Below are 20183 nucleotides of genomic sequence, written 5' to 3'. Positions count from 1 at the left end.
ATACTATTTTGGGGGGCTTAGGAGCTGTCTTAAAAACAACCCCGGAAAGAACTAACATAAAATCAAGTAAATTGACAACAGGAAAAGAAGTGCCACAAAAAGATATTTTAAAAGTACAATGTTCAAAATAGAATGACCACTTTCAAATGGGAGTATCAAATAAAAAAAAAATTAAGGTGAGTCTCAAAGGAAAAAGTTTAGATACATAGTAATACCAGGGACAAGGAGGTATAAAGAATATTCCAAGCAGTGGGTATCACTTAAATGAGAAATGGTTTCTAGTGAGAAGAGTGGCAAAAGCATAGGGTATAAGAAGGGAAATGTATTAGTTACCTATGGCCAGTAAAAAACTTAGTGGTGTAAAATGATACACATTTATTATCACTTATTTCCGTGGGTCAGGAATCCAGGCTGGGCTTACTTGGGTCCTCTCACGAATGTATTAGCTGGGGCTGCAGTCATCTCAGGGTTCAACTGGGCATGATCAGCTTCCATGCTTACTCTTGTGACTTGGCAGGCCTCCCTGGGCTGTTCAGAGAGACTTATTTCCTTGCCCTGGGGGCATCTCTGTAGGCCAGTTCACAAGATGGCAGCTGGTTTCCCTCAAAGCAAATGAGGGAGAGAGCAAGAGAGAACAAGATGGAAGCCAGAACTCTTTGTAACCTAATCTTAGAAGTAATATACCATCACTTTGCTGAATAGAAGCACATCACTAGGTCCAATCCACATTCAAGGAAAGGGGGTTACAAATAAGTATGAATATCAAGTGAGGTTCGTTGAGCTCCATCTCAGAAGCTACCTACCACAAGAAATAGTGGGGGATCAGGGTGGAAATAAAGGCTAGTGCCAGACTTTCCAGATGGCTTGATGGGTTAAGCATCCACCTACAATGCAGGAGACACAGGAGATATGGGTTCAGTCCCCAGGACAGGAAGATCCCCTGGAGAAGGGCATGGCAACCCACTCCAGTCTTCTTGCCTGGAGAATCCCATGGACAGAGGAGCCTTGTGGGCTACAGCCCAGGGGGTCACAAAGAGTTGGACACAACTGAAGTAACTGAGCACACACGCAGGCCACAGACTAGTGCCACATCAGAGACAGCCATGAAAGCCAACCTGAGAACGGCTGGACAGGAGGGATGCGTGCCTGCACGCTCAGTCGTGTCTGACTCTTTGCAACCCTATGGACTGTAGCCTTCCAGGCTCCTCTGTCCATGCAATTCTCCAGACAAGAAGACTAAGGTGGGTTGCCATTTCCTACTCCGGGGCTCTTCCAGACCAAGGAATCAAACCCACGTCTCTTGTGTCTCCTGCTTTGGCAGACTGATTCTTTAGCAGTGTGCCACCTGGGAAGTCCCATAAAGGGTAGAGAGAACCAATATGATGTTTGAGCCCACTTCAAGCAATCTGAAATGCTGGATGAATAAAATTTTGAGGACCATCCTAAATATGATCTTGTTCAACCACAGGTTAGGAAACAATTCACTGGAGCCCTTAGAAACAGACCCGCTCTATTTTTATCAGGTGATAAAGGTCAAATAATTCTACAGAAGAAATCTATCCACCGTCCTTAAAAACTGCTACCAAACTATCTTGACAATGTAGTGCATTTCTGAAAATCCAGAGTTGACAACTTATATTTGTGATTATGTCCCTGTCTTTACTCTCACTAGCTTTTAAAATTCTTTGATCCCAGTTCACAGTATGAAACAGATTTTACATCATAACTCAGGATATATACATATTTATACATAATCAAAAGTAAAATTTTATAGATTAGTACTTAGCATTTCCACGTATGGCATACTGAAATTTTAAATTCTATTTTGTACTATTGAATTAAAGGGGAAAAAAGTTTGTAGTAATCCACTGAATGCATCACTATCGACTCCTGGGACCCACTCTGCAGTTTGAAAGGCACTGTTCTGCTAAACATTCGCTTAGGAAAAGAGCAAAATTGTAGCACTTCTGACCAACAAGAATTTGGCAGTTTAGTCTCCCAGAAATTGGGTCAGGGTACTATGTCCCATCAGAGAAGGCAATGGCACCCACTCCAGTACTCTTGCCTGGAAAATCCCATGGATGGAAGAGCCTGGTAGGCTGCAGTCCATGGGGTCGCTAAGAGTTGGACACGACTGAGTGACTTCACTTTCCCTTTTCACTTTCATGCACTGGAGAAGGAAATGGCAACCCATTCCAGTGTTCTTGCCTGGAGAATCCCAGGGACGGGGGAGCCTGGTGGGCTGCCGTCTATGGGGTCGCACAGAGTCGGACACGACTGAAGCGACTTAGCAGCAGCAGCAGCAGCACTATGTCCCATGCACTCTAGCCCTTACTAGCTCTTACTCTAGAGCGTAAGAGCAAAATCTCAAACACATGAGGCCTCACTTGGAAGCCACTTGAGTGATCAGATATAATCAAACTTGCCAATGGAAAAATTGATGTTTCAACACCTCCACCTCTTTTTTGTCATTTACTGTTCAGGTTCTTGTCATAGAAAAATCAGAACAAGATTACAGCCCTCCTCCCAACATACACACACACACACACACACACACACACACACACACACACACACACACGAGTCAAATTTAAAGGTTCCCTTAAGCATGCATTATAATGAAAGTGAAAATTAGTCACTCACTCATGTTCAGCTCTGCAATCCCACGGACTGTAGCTTACCAGGCTCCTCTGTCCATCGAATTCTCCAGGCAAGAATACTGGAGAGGGTGGCCATTTCCTTCTCCAGGGGATCTTCTGACCCAGGGATTGAACCCCGGGTCTCCTGCACTGGAGCCCTTTTGAGCCACCTCTTTACCGTTTGAGCCACCAAGGAAGCCCATGCACTGTGATACACACCACCAAAAAATTCAACTGACGAGAGAACTAGTCTGAGAGTAGGACTTGCCAATCACAATCACTTCAGACTATGCAGGGGACTAAATTGGATGAAGAAGTGACTTAAGACCTTTTGATTTTCATCAGTTGAAACTTGACAGTAAGGAACTTTCAAGGAGTCCTTCCTAACCCACTATTAAGATTGCTGTCCAGTCTAGAAGAGTTGATCAGTGTTATCGGGGAATTTGTGTGAAAGTCTTAATTGTGTATCAAATGCCAAACTTGCCCTGGCGTGCTCACAGTCTCCCTGGTAGGACAAGACTACAAACATGAACAATTCGGGGTACAAGACAGCATAGGTTCTAAAACGTTTTCACCACACGGTTTAGCAAACACTCCTTGGAATAAAGAGGGGTGAGGAAGGAAGCCTTCCTGAGGCTCAGTGACTAAGCCCTGAGTGATGGCGATGGGAAGTTGGGTTCTAAAGCAAGAAAGAGTATTGTTTAGGTGAGACTGGTCTGACCAGTTGAAGGGGTTGGGAAGAAAGGAGTATAAAGTGGAATCGGGTCCTCCCATGTCAATCATACACACTGGTGCAAGCCAAGGGCACCCGCAGCCTCACGTGTCATGGAAACAGTTGTACAGATTTCCTCAGGAAAACATTGAAAGCAAAAATTGTGATCACACCCAACCCTGCTCAGTCTCTCCCACGTCTCCAAAAGGAAGAGAGCAGTAGGTCAGGTCGTTTGTTGATTCGTTCATTCAACCAACAATTCTCTCTCCTAAGAGGCCTTTGTTTCCAGCCTTTCCGGCAGCACCGAGTATTCCACAGCGAAGGGTCCCCCTAGTTGCCTGGCTAAGCAAGAACACATCCACACTGGAAGGGGTGCACCCGCATTCCAAAGGAGGCAGTGCCTCTGTAAATAGGAGAGAAAGGCGAGGAGGGCGAGAAGAGCTCTTCATTTGGGGTGGTGGAATGAGCGAAACATGTCCAGGAAGGAAAAACGGGATCCTACACCCCCTCGGAGGAGCCGAGTCGCCCACTGGGGACCCTTGCAAAGAGTCTGGCTTGCTGGGCAGGATGTCGCTTTACACTTCATAGGGTTTTCCATCTCCGTACAAAAAGGATATCCCGATATTGAGCTGCCAACCGACCTAATCAGGCTTGTTCTGAAGAATGAAAGCAGGTCTAGGAACGAGAAGAAAGAACGAGAACAGAAACCTACCACGGAGACTACGTTGCTCCGTTGGCCCAAGAGTGCGAGAGAAAATCCCCCTGTAAATCATAAAAATAACATGCAGAAAAGCACTGGATGGGCGGGATGTGTCCCCAAAGAGCCTAGAGGAGAAAGGAAAGCCTGCTGGTAACTCGGACACGAGCATATTTGGAGAAAGAGCATATTTGGCACCAGTCTGGGCTGAAAGGGACAGACAGGGGAAAGCACGGGCGAGGGGAGGGGGTCTTTCAGGCTGACCAGAGTCAGCAGAGTGGAGTTAGCCTGGAAGGAGCAGGGGAGGAAGCAGGCGGGGCTAGGCTGCTTGATTCCGCCACCCCGGAGGGGCGCAGTGGGGCAGGGAGGCAGGGGGGGGCAGGGGGCGGGGCGGGGTGCTGGGCGGGGCCTCGCGGGCCCAGGCTGGCCGGGGGCGGAGCCCAGGTAGTGTTGATATACAAAAAAGCAAGCTCGGGAGGCTGGGGCCCCGCCCATTGACGCGTCCTCCCGCTAAAACCCACCGCTCGCCCCGCTGCCTCAGAGCCGCGCGTCGCTGCCGTCCCGGAGCGCTTTTCTCGCACCGCCGCCAGCAGCCCGACCACGCGCTCCGCACACTCGCGCCTTTCCCTTCAGACGGCGGACGCCGGACGATTGGGGCGGCAACTTGCCATTTCCTTGTTTAATTAAAATTCTTTTCCTGGCTCTTGTTGGGTTTTTCGTTTTGTTCTATTTTTCTTTATGATTTTTGTTGACTGAGAAAAACTCACCGAAGTCTTTTGCGTGTTGTTTCCGGGATACAGGAACCCAGACCACCAAGGTAACACGCGCGGGGGCGTCTGTGCAAAAGCCGCGGGGGCCGGGCGGGAGTGGGGGAGGGGCGTCCGGGAGGGGCCGCGGCGGGAAGGCAGCTGTGGGTGTCGTTTCTTCCCGGGGAGGGCGTTTTCGGTTTGCTGGCCAGTCTGCTATCCCGGCCTGCAGCGGGGGTCACTGTCCTCTTATGGGCGGGGGAGGGGCGCGGCGCGGGGGCCGTGTGCCCGCCCAGATCGGAGCCGCATCTTCCCGTTAGGGGGAGGGGAAGCCAGCCAGGCCCGCGGTTCCACTGCGACAAGTCTGGTGACTGATTTAATAAAAACAATTAAATCCAGGGGTCTTGGAATTTGGGGGAGGGCGGATGTGGGTTCGAGCTTTTAATGTAGCAGAGGCCACGATTGGGGAAGACATACCGGGCACATTTGACAATCGGCGATCGATATTGCATCAGTTTCCTTTCCGGGCATAGGAGGGGCCGGCCGGGCGAAGAGCTTGGGAGTCAAATGCCAGTGGACGGGTGTGCTCGAGGGCACGGGCGTGCGCGTGTAAACAAACCCTCGGTTCTCTGCGCGCCCTCTGCTCCTCTTCTCGGGATAAAACTCGTGTCCGCCTAACGCCCCCTTCGAGTCTGTCTGCCGCAGAGGCAGTTCCCCATCTGGGGGCTCCAGACGTGAAAGGATTACGCGGCATTGCTATTGTAAATGCTGGAAACGGGGAGCTGTGTGCCTGGGCTACATGCAATGCACACCAGCCAAATATCTGGATGGGATGTGTGCCCTGCGTGCCTGTGCACGACCAAGGAGGCTGCGGGAAAAGCGAAACAGAGCTCCCCCCCACGCCCCTTTCGTAAAACTTGGGCTAATAGAGAGGGCAAAACGTTAAATTGCGCGGGAGAGGGTCCTTAGGGTCCCGGAAGGCGCGGGCTTCAGCGGGCGCAGCGTTGCGGTGGGACTATCTTTGTTCTCGGCGGCTTCGCGGTCTGTACTTTTCCGCCCCTCGGCGCGCGCCCCCGCCCCTCGCGCTCGGCTGGTACTTTTCCACTCGCCTGGCGGGGGATGAATCAGCCGCGCTGCGCCTCCCGGCGGTGTCACGTGACCAGGGCGGGCTCTGCAGTCCTGACGCGCCGCCTCTACCTTCACAGGCAGCCGCGCGGGCTCGTGCGTCTCCAAGGACAAAAGGAACCCAGCACTACACTCAGCGTCCGATTCCTCCCGCTGCCCAACATGAAGAAAGCTGAAATGGGAAGGTTCAATATTTCCCCAGATGAGGACAGCAGCAGCTATAGTTCCAACAGCGACTTCAACTACTCCTACCCCACCAAACAAGCTGCTCTGAAAAGGTGGGAGATGTGTGCGTTTTTAAAAACGGCTTGTGTGCATCGGAAGTTCTTTACGTAGAATTCTGTTGCTTAAAATTATTGTAGCATTTGGAGAGAGCATGTAATCTCTGGAACATTATCTGGTTGTTGTATGGGAACACGCCTTCAGGTCGTGTGAAAGTCGACTACTACTTAATATGCATTTAAAATATGTGACAGCTAAACGCGGGGGCGTTTTGTGTTGAAGCATTCCTTTGTGTATTTCAACCAATTTAGGATTTTTTTTGTTTTTCTGTTTTGTAGCCATTATGCCGATGTAGATCCTGAAAACCAGAACTTTTTACTTGAATCGAATTTGGGGAAGAAGAAGTATGAAACTGACTTTGTAAGTTAAAAATAATCATTTGTGTTTCTGTGGCTTTATGGAGTAAAAGAATAGTTTTATTTTTAGATTTCAAGTCTAACTTGCCCAAAGCTGGTTTTCTCCATTTAATTATTGTTATATGTTTGGTTATCCTTTTCCCTCTATGTAGCATCCAGGTACTACTTCCTTTGGAATGTCAGTATTTAATCTGAGCAATGCGATTGTGGGCAGTGGAATCCTTGGGCTTTCTTATGCCATGGCTAATACTGGAATTGCTCTTTTTATGTAAGTATGTGTAAGTAGTGAGTCTGCCACGCAGGGCAGTTAATATGATGATACAGCATATATTTTGGCTCCAGAGACTGAATTTACAGTTGCAGTAATTGACTTAATCATTTGCTTAAAATTTAAAATGTGAGAAATCCAATAATCTCTTTATTCTGCTACATAACTGCATGATACCAAAAAAGTCAATTAGGTAGGGAAAATTAGGACAACTTTTAAAACTAATAATCCGAAAAGTCTTTGAGTCGGAGGGAATAAAGTTGAATAGGGATTGGGTATTTATAAAGAACTGTGGATGGATCCAGGGTAAAATTTTTACTCTGGCAAACTCTGAAGCAAGAAATACTTAAAAAGCATGGTACCTTCAACTCCGTTTAGTAAATTGACAGTTTCCCCAAGGACCTGTGGCCTCTCATGTACATAAGGAAAACAACTTATTTTTTTTAATATATAGGGTGTGATGGTATTTGTCTAACCTAGAACATGTTTAAGAAAAGTGAGTCGTAATTTTCTGGACACCGAAAAACAACCCATATGTGATATATATATATATATATATTTTTTTTTTTTGTCTCAATTTTTTGGGTTTTTTTTTTTTTTAATCCATGTCTGTGTGATTACCACAACAAAATGTGACTACTTTAAAAAATACCTGCTTTGAATTGCTTTGGTTTTTTTTTTTTTCCTTAGTTGTCTAGTTAGAATTAGTTACTCCTTGTGCTTTCCCACGTGAATACGTAGAATAGGATTTCGGAGCAGGAGAAGACTTTCAAACAGTGCTTTTTAACCATTTTAGGGTCACTGACTCTTGGAGAATATAAAACTATGGACCTTATTTCCAGGAAAAAGGCATAAAAGAAAAATACCTGTGATTTTGAGTATATGTTTCCGCGATGTTTGTATCGTTGCTCCTAAGATTGGGCTACAGTGGACTCCTGGCTAAGGCACTTTCTTTTTAGGGTGATTTACTGTGCAGACAAGGAAACTACGTATACACAGAGCATGGAATTCGCTCTTTGCTACAGTCTTATTTTAGTTAGCTGACTGGTGCCTCTACTCAAGTTATTTTTTTCTAGCAGAAGAGAATGTTCATCAAAAGAAAAGCAAGCCTTTGCAAAACTCTGCTTTGTGGTGAAATTCCACATGTGTTAAGTGTGGCTTTGAGCACTGGAAGCTAGGATTCACTCACCATGCTTCATCAACCATGAGGCTTTTTGAGGTCTAAGACCAAGAGCCAGGAATTTACATAGAAAGAACCCCAGAGTTTTCAAAGTTTTTAGTGGGGTATTTGAATGGCATCATTGTTAAATGTTTGAAACCCTTCCTAACTCTTCATGTAAAAACCAGAGGCAATTTTTAAATGCTTCCAGTGTGGTTGTGGTGCAGAATTTACATGAGGTAAAATGCTACCTTTGTTTCATAAAGGAACTCAGAATTCTGATATGTACCCTTGCACTTTTGAAATTATTTATACTTTAGTAGTGTTTGAATGTTTGATTATTCAATAAATGGCTAAATAATATCACAAATGCTAAAGTGAGTTTTAAATCCGTCACTGTTTTACATGGTATATGTCGAGGTATAAAGGTAAATGGTCCAAAAGCCTCGTGGCTGCCCTCATCTGGTTAAACAACTCTGTAGCTTACCCTATAAAGAAGACCCAGTCTTGAGATTGAAAGTGACCTCAAAGGTTATGGAGTCTGTTCATTCCTTGTTGTCTTCTCTGTGTAAAAGAGGGACTGAGTTTGTTAGCACACTTTCAACATTGTTTTTGATTAAGCCATGCTTTGTTCAGTTAGCGATGAGGCTGATGGTGTCATTGCCACTGCAGATTAGACACCGTTAAACTTTTGGCATTGGAACGGCAGCTTAATGCCACCAGCTATGTTTAACTAACAGACATCTATTTCTTTGCCAGACCTTAAATGGTACTTTATCCAGTTTGCCATTTCAGAATTTGGAAAATGTGACTGTCATCTTATTTGCAGAGTCTTCTATGAGTTTCCCTGTTTTGATTTTTTGTTGTTGTTGTTGGCTCATTTTAATAAAAAGAAATTTGTTTTTCTCGGCTTGCCTGGTGGGGAGGAAAGGAAAGCTGGAATGAGAGACAATGTGTGCCCTAAAGGAAAACTTAGTGACTGAGTAGAGAACCTTTTAGTTCTTCTCTATTCTTTTTTTTTCTCCTGTTCCATCCAAGCGAAAGGACTGAGGGAGGAGACAGCCCAGTCTCACTGATAGATTGCTTGTTCTCACACAGACATTGTTTAACTTTGTGGCAGTGCTGGGCTTGTCTTCCATACCATGGGGTACAGTATAGTACATCTTCTCAGTAGTTACTCCTCTGATGTGTGCTGATGACACCCATCAGTTTTACAAATAACTGATGACAGTTTTTTGTAAAGCTGTCCCTGACACTTAGCATGTATCATCCTTCCTTCCTTTATATAGTCCCATTCCTATGCTTACCTATATGGTTCAAGGGAACTCCAGACCTTTCCTGAACTTGTCTCAATTGGATTTCCCAAGTAACTGGCAAATGTTAAAACCGTTTTATAGGTATAGGAACTATTACAACACAAAGAAGTAGCAAGTACATAACTAATTACCATGGTAGCAGAATCAGAATATAAGTCTTATAACTCTACCACTGGAAAGTTAATCTTTCCAGTGTCTCCCAGCACCGGTTCAGTGGGTGGACCCTGTTCATAACCAGTACTGTAGAGCTATTACCTGAGACATGATGCAGTCATGTTTAGGGTCAGGTAAGAGCTTGTTGACATGCTAGCCAGAAGAGTGAACACACATCATTGGGGTCATTCTGTCTAGCCAAAATATTAGGACAGGTTTTGTATTTAATGTTTAAATAGAGTCAAAAAGAATCGTCTTTTAAGTATAAACGTGCTTATGTATAACCCTGCACCTTTTTCTTCTCTCATCAGAATTCTGTTGACATTTGTGTCAATATTTTCCCTGTATTCTGTTCATCTCCTTCTGAAGACTGCCAATGAAGGAGGTATGGTAGCACTCTGTATTTCTAAAACAATTATGCCTATCGTGATTTTCTTTATCTCCCTTCATGCATCTGTGTTCTTTAAATTATAGGGTCTTTATTATATGAACAGCTGGGACATAAAGCATTTGGAATGGTTGGGAAGCTCACAGCATCTGGATCCATTACAATGCAGAACATTGGAGGTAAGAGTTTTTAAAAGATGATTTGGGTATAGTTTTTTGCTCTTTATGTAGCAGAGAGTGGTGACACGCTATTTTTGGTGTCACATGCAACATTTTGCACTTGTAATGGTATAATTTTGTTTTCCTCCAGCTATGTCAAGCTACCTCTTCATAGTGAAATATGAGTTACCTTTGGTGATCCAGGCATTAATGAACATTGAAGATACAAATGGGTAGGTGCTAAGTAAGGTTACTCATAAGAAACAATTGCAGTCTAAAATGATTAGATACATTTTATCAAAGTTGGATACAAAATGATTATCAGTAAATTATTTTTTGTTAATATTCCTGTTGAAACTGACCAAGAAGTCCGCCAGAAACTGATTTGAACTTCACAAAGGAAAGGCCAAGATAGTGGCTAGATAGCTAACTGAATAACAAATTTCAAATGTATGTATGTATGTAAACAGGTTTTCTGAAACTACTTAGTTTCTCTGTCCCCAGAAGATTCAGTTGAATAACTTATACCCCAACCTAAGTTAGGACTAACATTTTGAATTATATTAAAAATCAATCCCTGTCTGATTTTTGTGAATTGGAAAATCTGTTGAAAATGCAGAATACCAGAAAATGTATGGCCATGCTGTAGAAACCTTGTCCTTCCAGCAGAGTTACTCATCCGAGCAGACTAACAGGTTTTTATCTAAAGTAAACATGAGGAGGGATAATGTACTTCCCTGCTTTCATGCAGCTCATATCTCAAAACAGAAAAGTGTGGTTATCTCTGCAGCATTTGAAACCTAATAAGCTGGTCTTTAAATGTTAGTTTTCTGTGGGGGGTCTTTATTGCTAAAGTGAGCTGAGTTAGAATTGACAGGGCAATTAGAATTTGAAAATAAGTGATTTAAAGCAAGGTATAGTTGATTACCTAAAAAGGAAAAAACATTGCTAAAACTTTTAGAGAGGTGCATAACATTTTCTCTGAGTTCAGAAGGGATCTTTTTACTGTTGGAGTCAAGGTGGGTCAAGGTGTCACATACTCTTGACAGCCTGAAATAAGCTCTTGTTTGGAGGGGACTGGGTTTTGTTGTTTGTTTTTTGCCTATGTATTTTATCGAACTGTGAAAAAATTTCCGTGTTGAAATGTTTAGTAAGTAACATTTGCTAACAAATGTCTGATAGAAACTTGTTTTAAAATTTCCTTGTTTCCAGCATTTAAAAAATGTGAGCTAAAGCTATGACAAAGTTGGTGTACAATTTTCTAAAAATGCTTAAAGATAAGATTAACTGGCTTAACAATGCCGCTTTGTTCCCTCCGTTAGTATCAAGCCTTTAAGAAGCATTTTATGTTATGAAGCAGCTGGCAGCCTTCCCAGAGCAAACAGTGGGACAAAAGTGATACTGTTGCAGACCCCATTTCTAACCTGAGTGAATATTCATTGTGCACACTAAGTTAGAAAGCTGTTCCTGCCTATGTGGGCTTTTTGAATAAGTGATAACTCTTTCCAACCTGTCTGTCTCTCTCTCTCTCTTTTTTTTTTTTAAGTATAAAACGAGCCCTGTGAGAAGAAATATATGTTATTCTGAGGATATTTATGACTGGTTGTGACCTTGGTTTTCTTTTCTTTCATTCAGATTGTGGTATCTGAACGGTGACTATTTGGTTCTGCTGGTATCACTGGTGCTCATTCTTCCCTTGTCACTGTTGAGGAATTTAGGTGAGCAAATCCATCTCTAAAGAGAATTGAAATGAGCTCCACCAACTAGTTGGCTTTCTCTTAATAGAAAATAATGAAGGCTGAGTTAAAGAACCCCAAAAACATACCTTTGAGAATTGCATTCGTAACTTGCCAGTCTTCAAGAAATTCTACCAAAAGGCCCAAGCACTTGGTTGCCATTTAGAACATCTTGTGCTTTATAAAAAATGCAAAAGGGATAGTTGTTACCGATTTAGTTATTAACAAGTATTTTTAAGTAATTCTGCGTCTTGCTGTATAAGAATTAGAAATTTCATGTGTCCACACTGAAGTCTTAGAAACAGAATTGAGTCATATTTGCCCTAAACCTGATTTAGTAAATGAATCCCATGTTTTTTCCTCCTTGTAGGATATTTGGGATATACCAGTGGCCTTTCCTTGCTGTGTATGATGTTCTTTCTGATTGTGGTAGGTATAATTTTTCTTTAAAGCTAAAGATTCTTTTTCTAAGCCCTGTCACATTATTCATTCTAACAAATGCAAAATAATATATTTTCAGGTGATTTTCAAGAAATTTCAGATTTCTTGTCCTGCAGAAATTGCTTTTCTAGTTAATGAAACAGTAAACAGCAGCTTAACACAGCCAGCAACTTTTCTACCTGATATGGGTTTTAATAGGACTGAAAGTGATTCTTGCCAACCACGTTATTTTATCTTCAACTCACAGGTAACTATAATCATTTTGTTTTCAAAGAAAGATTTTGGGGAAGAAAATAGGGAAAACAACCCACTGGAAGTTTTAACACTCCTAAGGTAAAGGGAGGTGAGGTAGTAGCTTCCTCTTTAGGAAGCATGGTTATTAGTTCATTATTGAGGACTGAGAAGAAAGTGTTGGTTTGTATCTTAAAGTAGATTGAAAGATGAGAAGATCATCTCATCTTAGTAACTGCCACATTCAGAAGTGAGAATATTGGTCACACCTAGTGAACAAATTAGAAGAGCTAATTAGGCAAGAAAACATTTTAAGCTTTGATTTCTAAGATTAATGAGTATAAAATGTAGGTTGCAGGACTGTGATATCACATGAGTTTGTTACATCAGGATGTTAAGAAGGGTTTCACATTTTTTTGCAGACTGTCTACGCTGTGCCAATTCTGACCTTTTCATTTGTCTGTCATCCTGCTATTCTTCCTATTTATGAAGAGCTTAAAGGGTGAGTGCTTTAGCAACTTTTATATAAATTAATTGGAAAAGCTGGAAAAATACTAGATTGCTGCTACAACTACGGCTATAATATGCATGTATATTTTCCTTTGAATTTGTGCAGCCGCAGCCGTCGAAGAATGATGAATGTGTCCAAGATTTCCTTTTTTGCTATGTTTCTCATGTACCTGCTTGCTGCCCTCTTTGGATACCTGACATTTTACGGTAAATAATGTCTAGTTTACAAAAAGGACAATGAATGAAATGAAGTTCATACTTTGTATGTATAGTTCTGTCACTTTAAATGCTCAGTCTGTTTCAGTATATTTCATATTTGTGATGAGCAATTGAACCTAGAGTTTAGAATTTCCTGTAGTGTATATTGAATCAGTAATTTCTAGAGAACAGGCTCCAAAATCCACCATTAGCCATATGATGGCATTTTTATATGTGATGTGCTTGCATCTAGGTTCATCCTGGCTCTCCTCTCCCGTTCCCTTCAGATATACAACACACATGCAGACTGTAAGCCAAACCCTGGGATTTAGCTATTTAGCTCCTGTTGTTTTTAATGGGGGTCATGTGGCTAAATCTCTCCTAGGTATTTAGAAAAATTTTTCTTCAATGTTATTTTAATTGCATTAACCCTAATTCCAAATTAATCTTATTAGCCTCTTAGTTTATAGTCGTTTTGTGAGTAGCTAATAACTTTGGTGCAGATAATAGCTGTAAGTTAGATTTTTCTAACTAATCTCCAGAGAAAACAACACACATGAAGCGTTTTTTCTTTTTTTGTCTTTCTCTATAGGACACGTTGAGTCAGAATTGCTTCATACCTACTCTTCTGTCATGGAAACTGATATTCTGCTTCTCATTGTCCGTTTGGCTGTGTTGGTGGCTGTCACCCTGACAGTACCTGTTGTCATTTTCCCAGTAAGTGATCACCTGCTCTCTTTTCAGTAGGAATGAGTTGTTAGACATGAAGATTTGTGAGATTTTTGTGTTCTCTAAGAAGAAAAACACTACTACAGCAGTATCAAGGGTTTTTGGTTTTGAAAGGTTTTTGTTGTTGTTGTTGTTAATGTTTTGTCCATCTTTAAAATACATCTTGGGATCTTTTCCCATAATTCAGGATATAATGATCTTTCTAATGCTTAGATGTTTAGGAAAAGAGCAGTAGAGGAGGGGTACACTTTGAGTATTTAAATAGCTACTTGTTTAGGTGTAGTTCCTGTTGTTTGTAGCTCTTTTTCATTGATTAAAGCTGCAGTTTTGATTTATTCACTTATTTTTTGCAGATCCGGAGTTCCATAACTCATTTGCTGTGTGCATCGAAAGAGTTCAGTTGGTGGCGTCATAGTGTCATTACAGTGTCTATCTTGGTGTTTACCAATTTGCTTGTCATCTTTGTACCAAATATTAGGGATATCTTTGGTTTCATTGGTAAGTTTTGGGAAGTATCAAAGTTGATTGAATTATCAGGAGTTTTAAAGTTAAAGGGATAGCAAGTGATTCATTGAATTCTTAAGAAATAGTCAATGCTGTTTTTACAGGTGCATCTGCAGCTGCTATGTTGATTTTTATTCTTCCATCTGCATTCTATATCAAGTTAGTGAAGAAAGAACCTATGAAGTCTGTACAAAAGATTGGGGTGAGTGAGAGTTTATGACCATAAAAATAATAATAATCTAATGCCAGAAGTTCCTCAACTGATTGTAATTTTAGTCTCCTAAATGTCATTTGTTGTAGTTTCATTTTAAGTTTCTAATAAATATACCTATAAATGTGTACTTCACAGATGGAAGAATGGGGGAGGAGGGGAGGGGAGACATGGTTTGCCTTCTGGTATGTATTCTTAAGTTTATTGCAAGAAAGTTACTAGATACTTTAGAAATAGGAATAGAGGTTAAAAGTATAACCTTGACCACCTGCTGTGTGACAGGCACTTAAATGGGCCTGGAGTGTATAAAAGAGAATAAAAATGGAGTATTTAGTCAAATGAGACTAACCATTTTCAAAGCAAAGCTCAAGTGGGGTCAGGGGGTTATTACACTATAAAGTATAATAACAACTGATTTTGCAAAGATTATGATATGTTAACCACAAACGATCCTGGTGGGGATACTTAGAAGAAGAAAGACTGCATTTCAGTCCTTTTTTCCCACAACTGTTGTCTGACTGAAGTACTAGAAATGCTTATGAACCAACAACCGTTATCTTGTTTTACTCAAAATATCTGGTGCAATAATTGAAGAGTAAAATTAGAGTTGACCTACTCATGTCTCTTAGAAAAACCTCCAGCTTTAGCTTGGGCTACATTTTTAAGATAACTTAGATTTGATTTTAAAAGTTAAGATTTTTCCCTTTCAAAAATGCAAAAATACCAGTCCAGTTTTGTTGCGTGCAATAGTTTACTTAGTAAAGAAGATTATTTACTTTTTCTTTTGATACAAAGGAATGAGGAGGGAAAGTTTGAAAAGATTTTAAAGATACAGTAACTTAGTATTCTATGGATAACCCCTTGATCATTCAGTGGCTTCCCTTGCGGCTCAGATCATAGTCTTCCTGCAATGCAGGAGACCTGGGTTCGATCCCTGGGTCAGGAAGATCCCTTGGAGAAGGAAATGGCAACCCGCTCCAGTATTCTTGCCTGGAAAATCCCATGAACGGAGGAGCCTGGAAGGCTACAGTCCATGGGCTCACAAAGAGTTGGACACAACTGAGCGACTTTCCTTACTTAACTTTGATGGTTCAAGACAGTTTAGTGAGCTAAACTGTAGCTCTGTGAAATAATACAGACATACTTTTAGGAATTTATTGTATGTGCTAATTCACTGAGTCCTGTCCAACTCTTTGGGACCAACTGACTATTGCTCACTAGTGCAAATCCTGTGTTCGTGGATTTCTCCAGGCAAGAGTACTGGAGTAGGTTGCCATTTCCTACTCTAGGGGATCTTCCCAACCCAGGAATCAAACCCACATCTCTTGTGTCTCCTGCATTGGCAAGCGGGTTCTTTACCACTAGCGCCACCTGGGAGCCCCTTTAGAATCTATAAGCCTAGTTTTTAAAAGTAGAAGAATATTTAGCATATATGTGTTGTTGCTTGCTAATCCATTTTCTCTGTGCTCTTTGCAGGCTATGTTCTTTCTGCTCAGTGGCATAGTGGTGATGACCGGAAGCATGGCCTTGATTGTGTTGGATTGGGTCCACAATGCCCCGGGAGGTGGCCATTAACCACCACCTCTAAAACTCCACAGTAGTCCATTTGATGCCAGTGTTGAGTCTACAGCTCTCAACTACTATGAAATTTCACCTAATATTTTCAGTTTCACTTCCTTTTGAAGTGCAGATTCCTCGCTGGTTCTTCTGAGTGCAGAATAAGTGAACTCTTGTTTTGTTTTGTTTTGTTCTTAAAGAAACTATTCTGTATGGTAGAAATGGATATTAACACCAAACCACGAGTCTCGGGTTAACGGAAGTGACAATTTTATTCCATTCCAGAGAATGGACGAACTCTTAACTTTAATCAAGCCACATGTTTGGCTGTGTCATTGTTTAACTTGGATATTTTATGATTTTACTTGAATGTGCCTAATGGAACCATTCGATGTGAGAAATAATTCTTTTTAATTTACAGCAAAGTATTGAAATAACCATTGAGAAAAACACTATTATTTTTTTGTACCAAAAATATTCAAAGACCTCAGAAGCACTATTTTATTTTTTAAAAATTGCTTTTTTTGAACTTTATCCAAAAGCAGTTGTCAGTGAATTCCATGAAAAAAATCATTGTTACTTAAAAACAATTACTACTAGTATTATGAAATGATTTGCCTTTTTGTAGGCATACTAAGCCAAATACTTTTTTTTAATCCAAAATAATTTTTAGAGGAAATGATATAATGAAAAATTACACTGTAATTAGGAGCATTTTCCATTCAGACTTTACCTTTAAAGACAATTGGTTGATTGTGGCTACACCAAATCAGGTGAACTCTGTTCATCACTTTTCTTCTCTGTCCCCAAATATTTTTGTTCATTTAGACTCTGAAATATTTATGGCTTCAGTCTATTAGAATGGAAGATAATGCAGGTATTTCTGTGGGAAATAAAATAACTAATTTTGAGGTACCAAATAGTGCAATTGGGTAAAACAGGGTTTATTCAGTTGCATCTGCCTCCAGAGTTGGGTTGACAGCTCTGGATTTTTTTGGGCCAGCCCTTTTTTGGCATTGCTTCCAAAAGTGGAAAATGGGCATTTGATGGCTGTAGGCCAAAACTGTTCTATCCAGAGAGTACAACTTTTCATATGGCTCATCTGCTATGGAAGTGTGAATTACTTGACAATGTATGGTTTAGTTGTGTTCATGTTTTGTCTACAGTAGAGGTCTAATTAATCCATAGGTTACACCTATATTTGCTATAAGTTCTCTTTATATAGGCCACTGGGTTTCTCATGCAGTAAGCTTTTTAAAAAAACTCACGTGCACTGCATTGTCATCTCATTCTTGTACAATGTAGAATTACTTGTTTACATCCAACAAATGGTTAGCTAGGGAAAACAGTGCAACCTGAGTGTAACTATTGGTCCGACTGCATGATCACCCTTCCATTTCAATCCCAGTTAGAAGTGAAACAATTACTTGGCTTTAAGAGCACATTTATTGTACGTCATGGTGTATGGTGAATATGTTATTAAATAATGTGGTACTTTGCTCATTAGGCATAATGTCTAAAATCTAATACACATAATTCCATTAGTGGTTGAGGGAAGCAAATAATGGAATCATCAGTTTGTCACCTGACTGTAAGGTTGTTCTCTTGAACTTAACATTTTTAGTTTTAGGCAAGGGCCAGAAATGTGGCAGACATGATTTTTGTTACGCATTCTTGTATTATATGTGACTCAGTTGCAGACAAGATGTGTCTGTAGTCAGAGACCCTTGTGGAACTGAACTGGAAGACGTCTTGTAGTGCTCCATTGGGTGAAACCAATGGTCCATTTTTGTTTGTTTCTACAAAAATGAAAGTGGGGACCATCTCGAAAGGCAGTGAGAAGACGGATTCTACAGCACTGCTTTCATTCAATTGGGCTTTTGGCACTCCATTCGAATCCAGAACCTCACCTCTAGCTCAGACCAAGAATTGGCACTTCTGCTTGAATTCCTGGAAAGAATTGCTGGTTTTGTAACTTAAGACTTGCCTGGGAATACCTCTACAGTTTACATCCTTTTATTTGGGAGAAAATACCGAGGCAACCAGGAAGAAATGAAAAAAAAAAATCGATGTGGAAGGTTCCTCCAGTCCCCTGGCTCTTTGAGGTTCCAAATCAACTGCCAAGGGTAAATTTCATTGCATGATTTTCTTGGAGCTATCTTTGTCTATCTGGAGGTTCCTAAACAGTGAATTCCCAGTAATGAGCAGTCTTCAGTATTAAAACCACTGTCTTGTCACCTCATTTTGCATTGCTGTCTTCCGTGGATGTTTCAGTTATAACTAATGTTATTTATAGAACAGCATTAATCCATTAAAGCTAACCTATTTTTCAATATTTATGATAATCTTATGTACATACAGTGTCTGTCCATATGTATTTGTAAATAGGTTGTATATAATGTCAGGTTTGGGTCTTGGGTTGAAATGTATATATCCTTATAAGTTTCTTAACTGCATTTTGATGAATTCACATTATGTATCTATAAGAATTGTCCCAAAAGTACCTGTACAGAGATTTCAATAAACAAATTGACAAATTGTGTAAACACTAAAAATTTAAAATACTGTTAAAATTGTATTTGCAATAAGCAGACTATGTGAACAACACATTTTTTTCATGAAAACTTGGTGCAAGTTCAGAACTCTTAAATTTTAAATAAGGTCTAAACTTTCAAAATGTATTAGCTATTAAAACATCACATTAAAACATGATCTAATGTAATGAAATCAAATGTGCTCTAGTGTGGTGGAAGACCTTTGAGAACCTGGATGTGGTAAGCTTTCTGTATATAATGTAAATATCCCCACTGTACTGTTATAGAGGCCAACAATTCCAGTAAGACTTGTTGGCAAAGAGTGCTACACCGTTTCAATGAAACATTGTATGTTTGTTTTAACTGAACTAAAATAAATACATGTTTAATCCTGAGCAGCAGTGTTTTATTTAAAGCAGTGATAAGTTGTGTCTTGTGTATTTTGTAAGCACAGTAAGGTAGCACTTAGTAGGGGTTCATATAGTGTTAGTGATTATGATGAAGCAAAAATGGTCATCAAAAATGCTTGCATACCAAGTATTTGGAGGAATGGAAAAAAAAATTTTTTTTTTAATCTGGAGGACCAAGTCTTGAACCTGCTGTAAGTAAACAGTGCACCATAATCACACCTGGGGAGCTTTTTAATGTGCCACTATCTGGGGACTCCAGGTCCAAAAACTAGGGTCCTGAGGGAATTAAGTTTTCTGGAGCATGTGCCTATGTAGGCTGATTCCATGGGTCTGGAGGGCAGCCTAGGAATTTTTGTTTGTTTCTCCAGAAAGGTATCCAAGTGATTTCTGATGCATAAGTAAAATAAGGGGTGCTGAAATAGGCCTGGGAAGAAGTCAGATGAGTTCAGCCCTTGTGGAATAGTTCCAGTAAAGGAAAGGAAGTGTTATGGCTGGAGAGAGATCAGACCAGCTGAAAGTTACCTGAGGGATGGACACTGAGGAAGTTTACTGACATACACACCGTAGCTCAGGTGTGGCCTGCTGGTTGGTTGAAAGCTTGAGGATTAGAAAGTGAAATATCCAAAACAGGTGTGCCAGGGAGTGGTTCCAAAGACAAAGGGAAACTTGAATGCAATAAATTTATATCCGGTTACTAACTGTGCAAGAGGGAAGGAAATTGTGTTTAGAAAGTACAGCAGAATTTGCAACATCTCAAGAACAAAGGACTAGCAGAGTTTCTAGTCACCCGAGAAGCTTTAATGAAACAGCTACTGTGTGCAAGTAACGTGCCCATGGAAAGAGGCTGGGGTAATGTGTCAGACTCAGGTTTTCACAGAATCCAGTTTTCAGTCACACCATTTTTAAAATCTAGTGAAATGATTTCATTTTTAAGAAATACTGAACTCTGGATGCCAGTTTATTGATCTGAAATTTGAAATATATTTGGTGCGTGGGTCACTTGAGATAAATTTCAGCTCTACAGAGAGCCAGATATTTCCAGTAAGCTTGAGGAATAGCCAAGGAACAGAAAAATCCAGAGCTGTTGATCATCTTGGAAATACTCTTACCTAGAGAATTCATT

General features: G+C 40.9%; 1 protein-coding gene across 2 annotated transcripts; it reads left to right on the top strand.

The window, feature by feature from the left end:
- Positions 1-4539: 4539 nt before the first annotated feature.
- SLC38A2 (solute carrier family 38 member 2) lies at positions 4540-19045 on the top strand. 2 transcript variants are annotated; one of them, XM_027542652.1, is made up of 16 exons: positions 4540-4865; positions 6000-6197; positions 6480-6561; positions 6710-6825; positions 9765-9838; positions 9928-10020; positions 10151-10232; positions 11635-11717; positions 12106-12164; positions 12256-12423; positions 12830-12909; positions 13024-13124; positions 13708-13832; positions 14198-14342; positions 14453-14550; positions 16036-19045. In XM_027542652.1, the coding sequence occupies exons 2-16, from the start codon at positions 6082-6084 to the stop codon at positions 16132-16134; spliced, it is 1521 nt and encodes a 506-aa protein (XP_027398453.1). In that variant the 5' UTR covers positions 4540-4865; positions 6000-6081; the 3' UTR covers positions 16135-19045. The 2 variants fall into 2 exon arrangements, with proteins under 2 accessions (XP_027398453.1, XP_027398454.1); XM_027542653.1 differs by lacking the exon at positions 6710-6825 and having other exon boundaries at positions 4576-4865; positions 16036-19038.
- The last annotated feature ends 1138 nt before the right edge of the window (positions 19046-20183 follow it).

Source organism: Bos indicus x Bos taurus, chromosome 5 (genome assembly GCF_003369695.1).
Source record: "Bos indicus x Bos taurus breed Angus x Brahman F1 hybrid chromosome 5, Bos_hybrid_MaternalHap_v2.0, whole genome shotgun sequence".
In the NCBI taxonomy this organism is placed as follows: Eukaryota; Metazoa; Chordata; class Mammalia; order Artiodactyla; family Bovidae; genus Bos; species Bos indicus x Bos taurus.
The sequence above is the reverse complement of the archived record's forward strand: the minus strand, read 5'-3'. Positions and strand labels throughout refer to the sequence as shown.

What these genes read in the sequence shown, in the direction of transcription:
- SLC38A2 (XM_027542652.1), top strand. Translation starts at nt 6,082, where the DNA reads ATGAAGAAAGCTGAAATGGGAAGGTTCAATATTTCCCCAGATGAGGAC. An exon ending in ATTTATGAAGAGCTTAAAGG is followed by an intron (nt 12,910 to 13,023) that starts GTGAGTGCTTTA and finishes GAATTTGTGCAG; the next exon opens with CCGCAGCCGTCGAAGAATGA. An exon ending in AGTCTGTACAAAAGATTGGG is followed by an intron (nt 14,551 to 16,035) that starts GTGAGTGAGAGT and finishes TGCTCTTTGCAG; the next exon opens with GCTATGTTCTTTCTGCTCAG.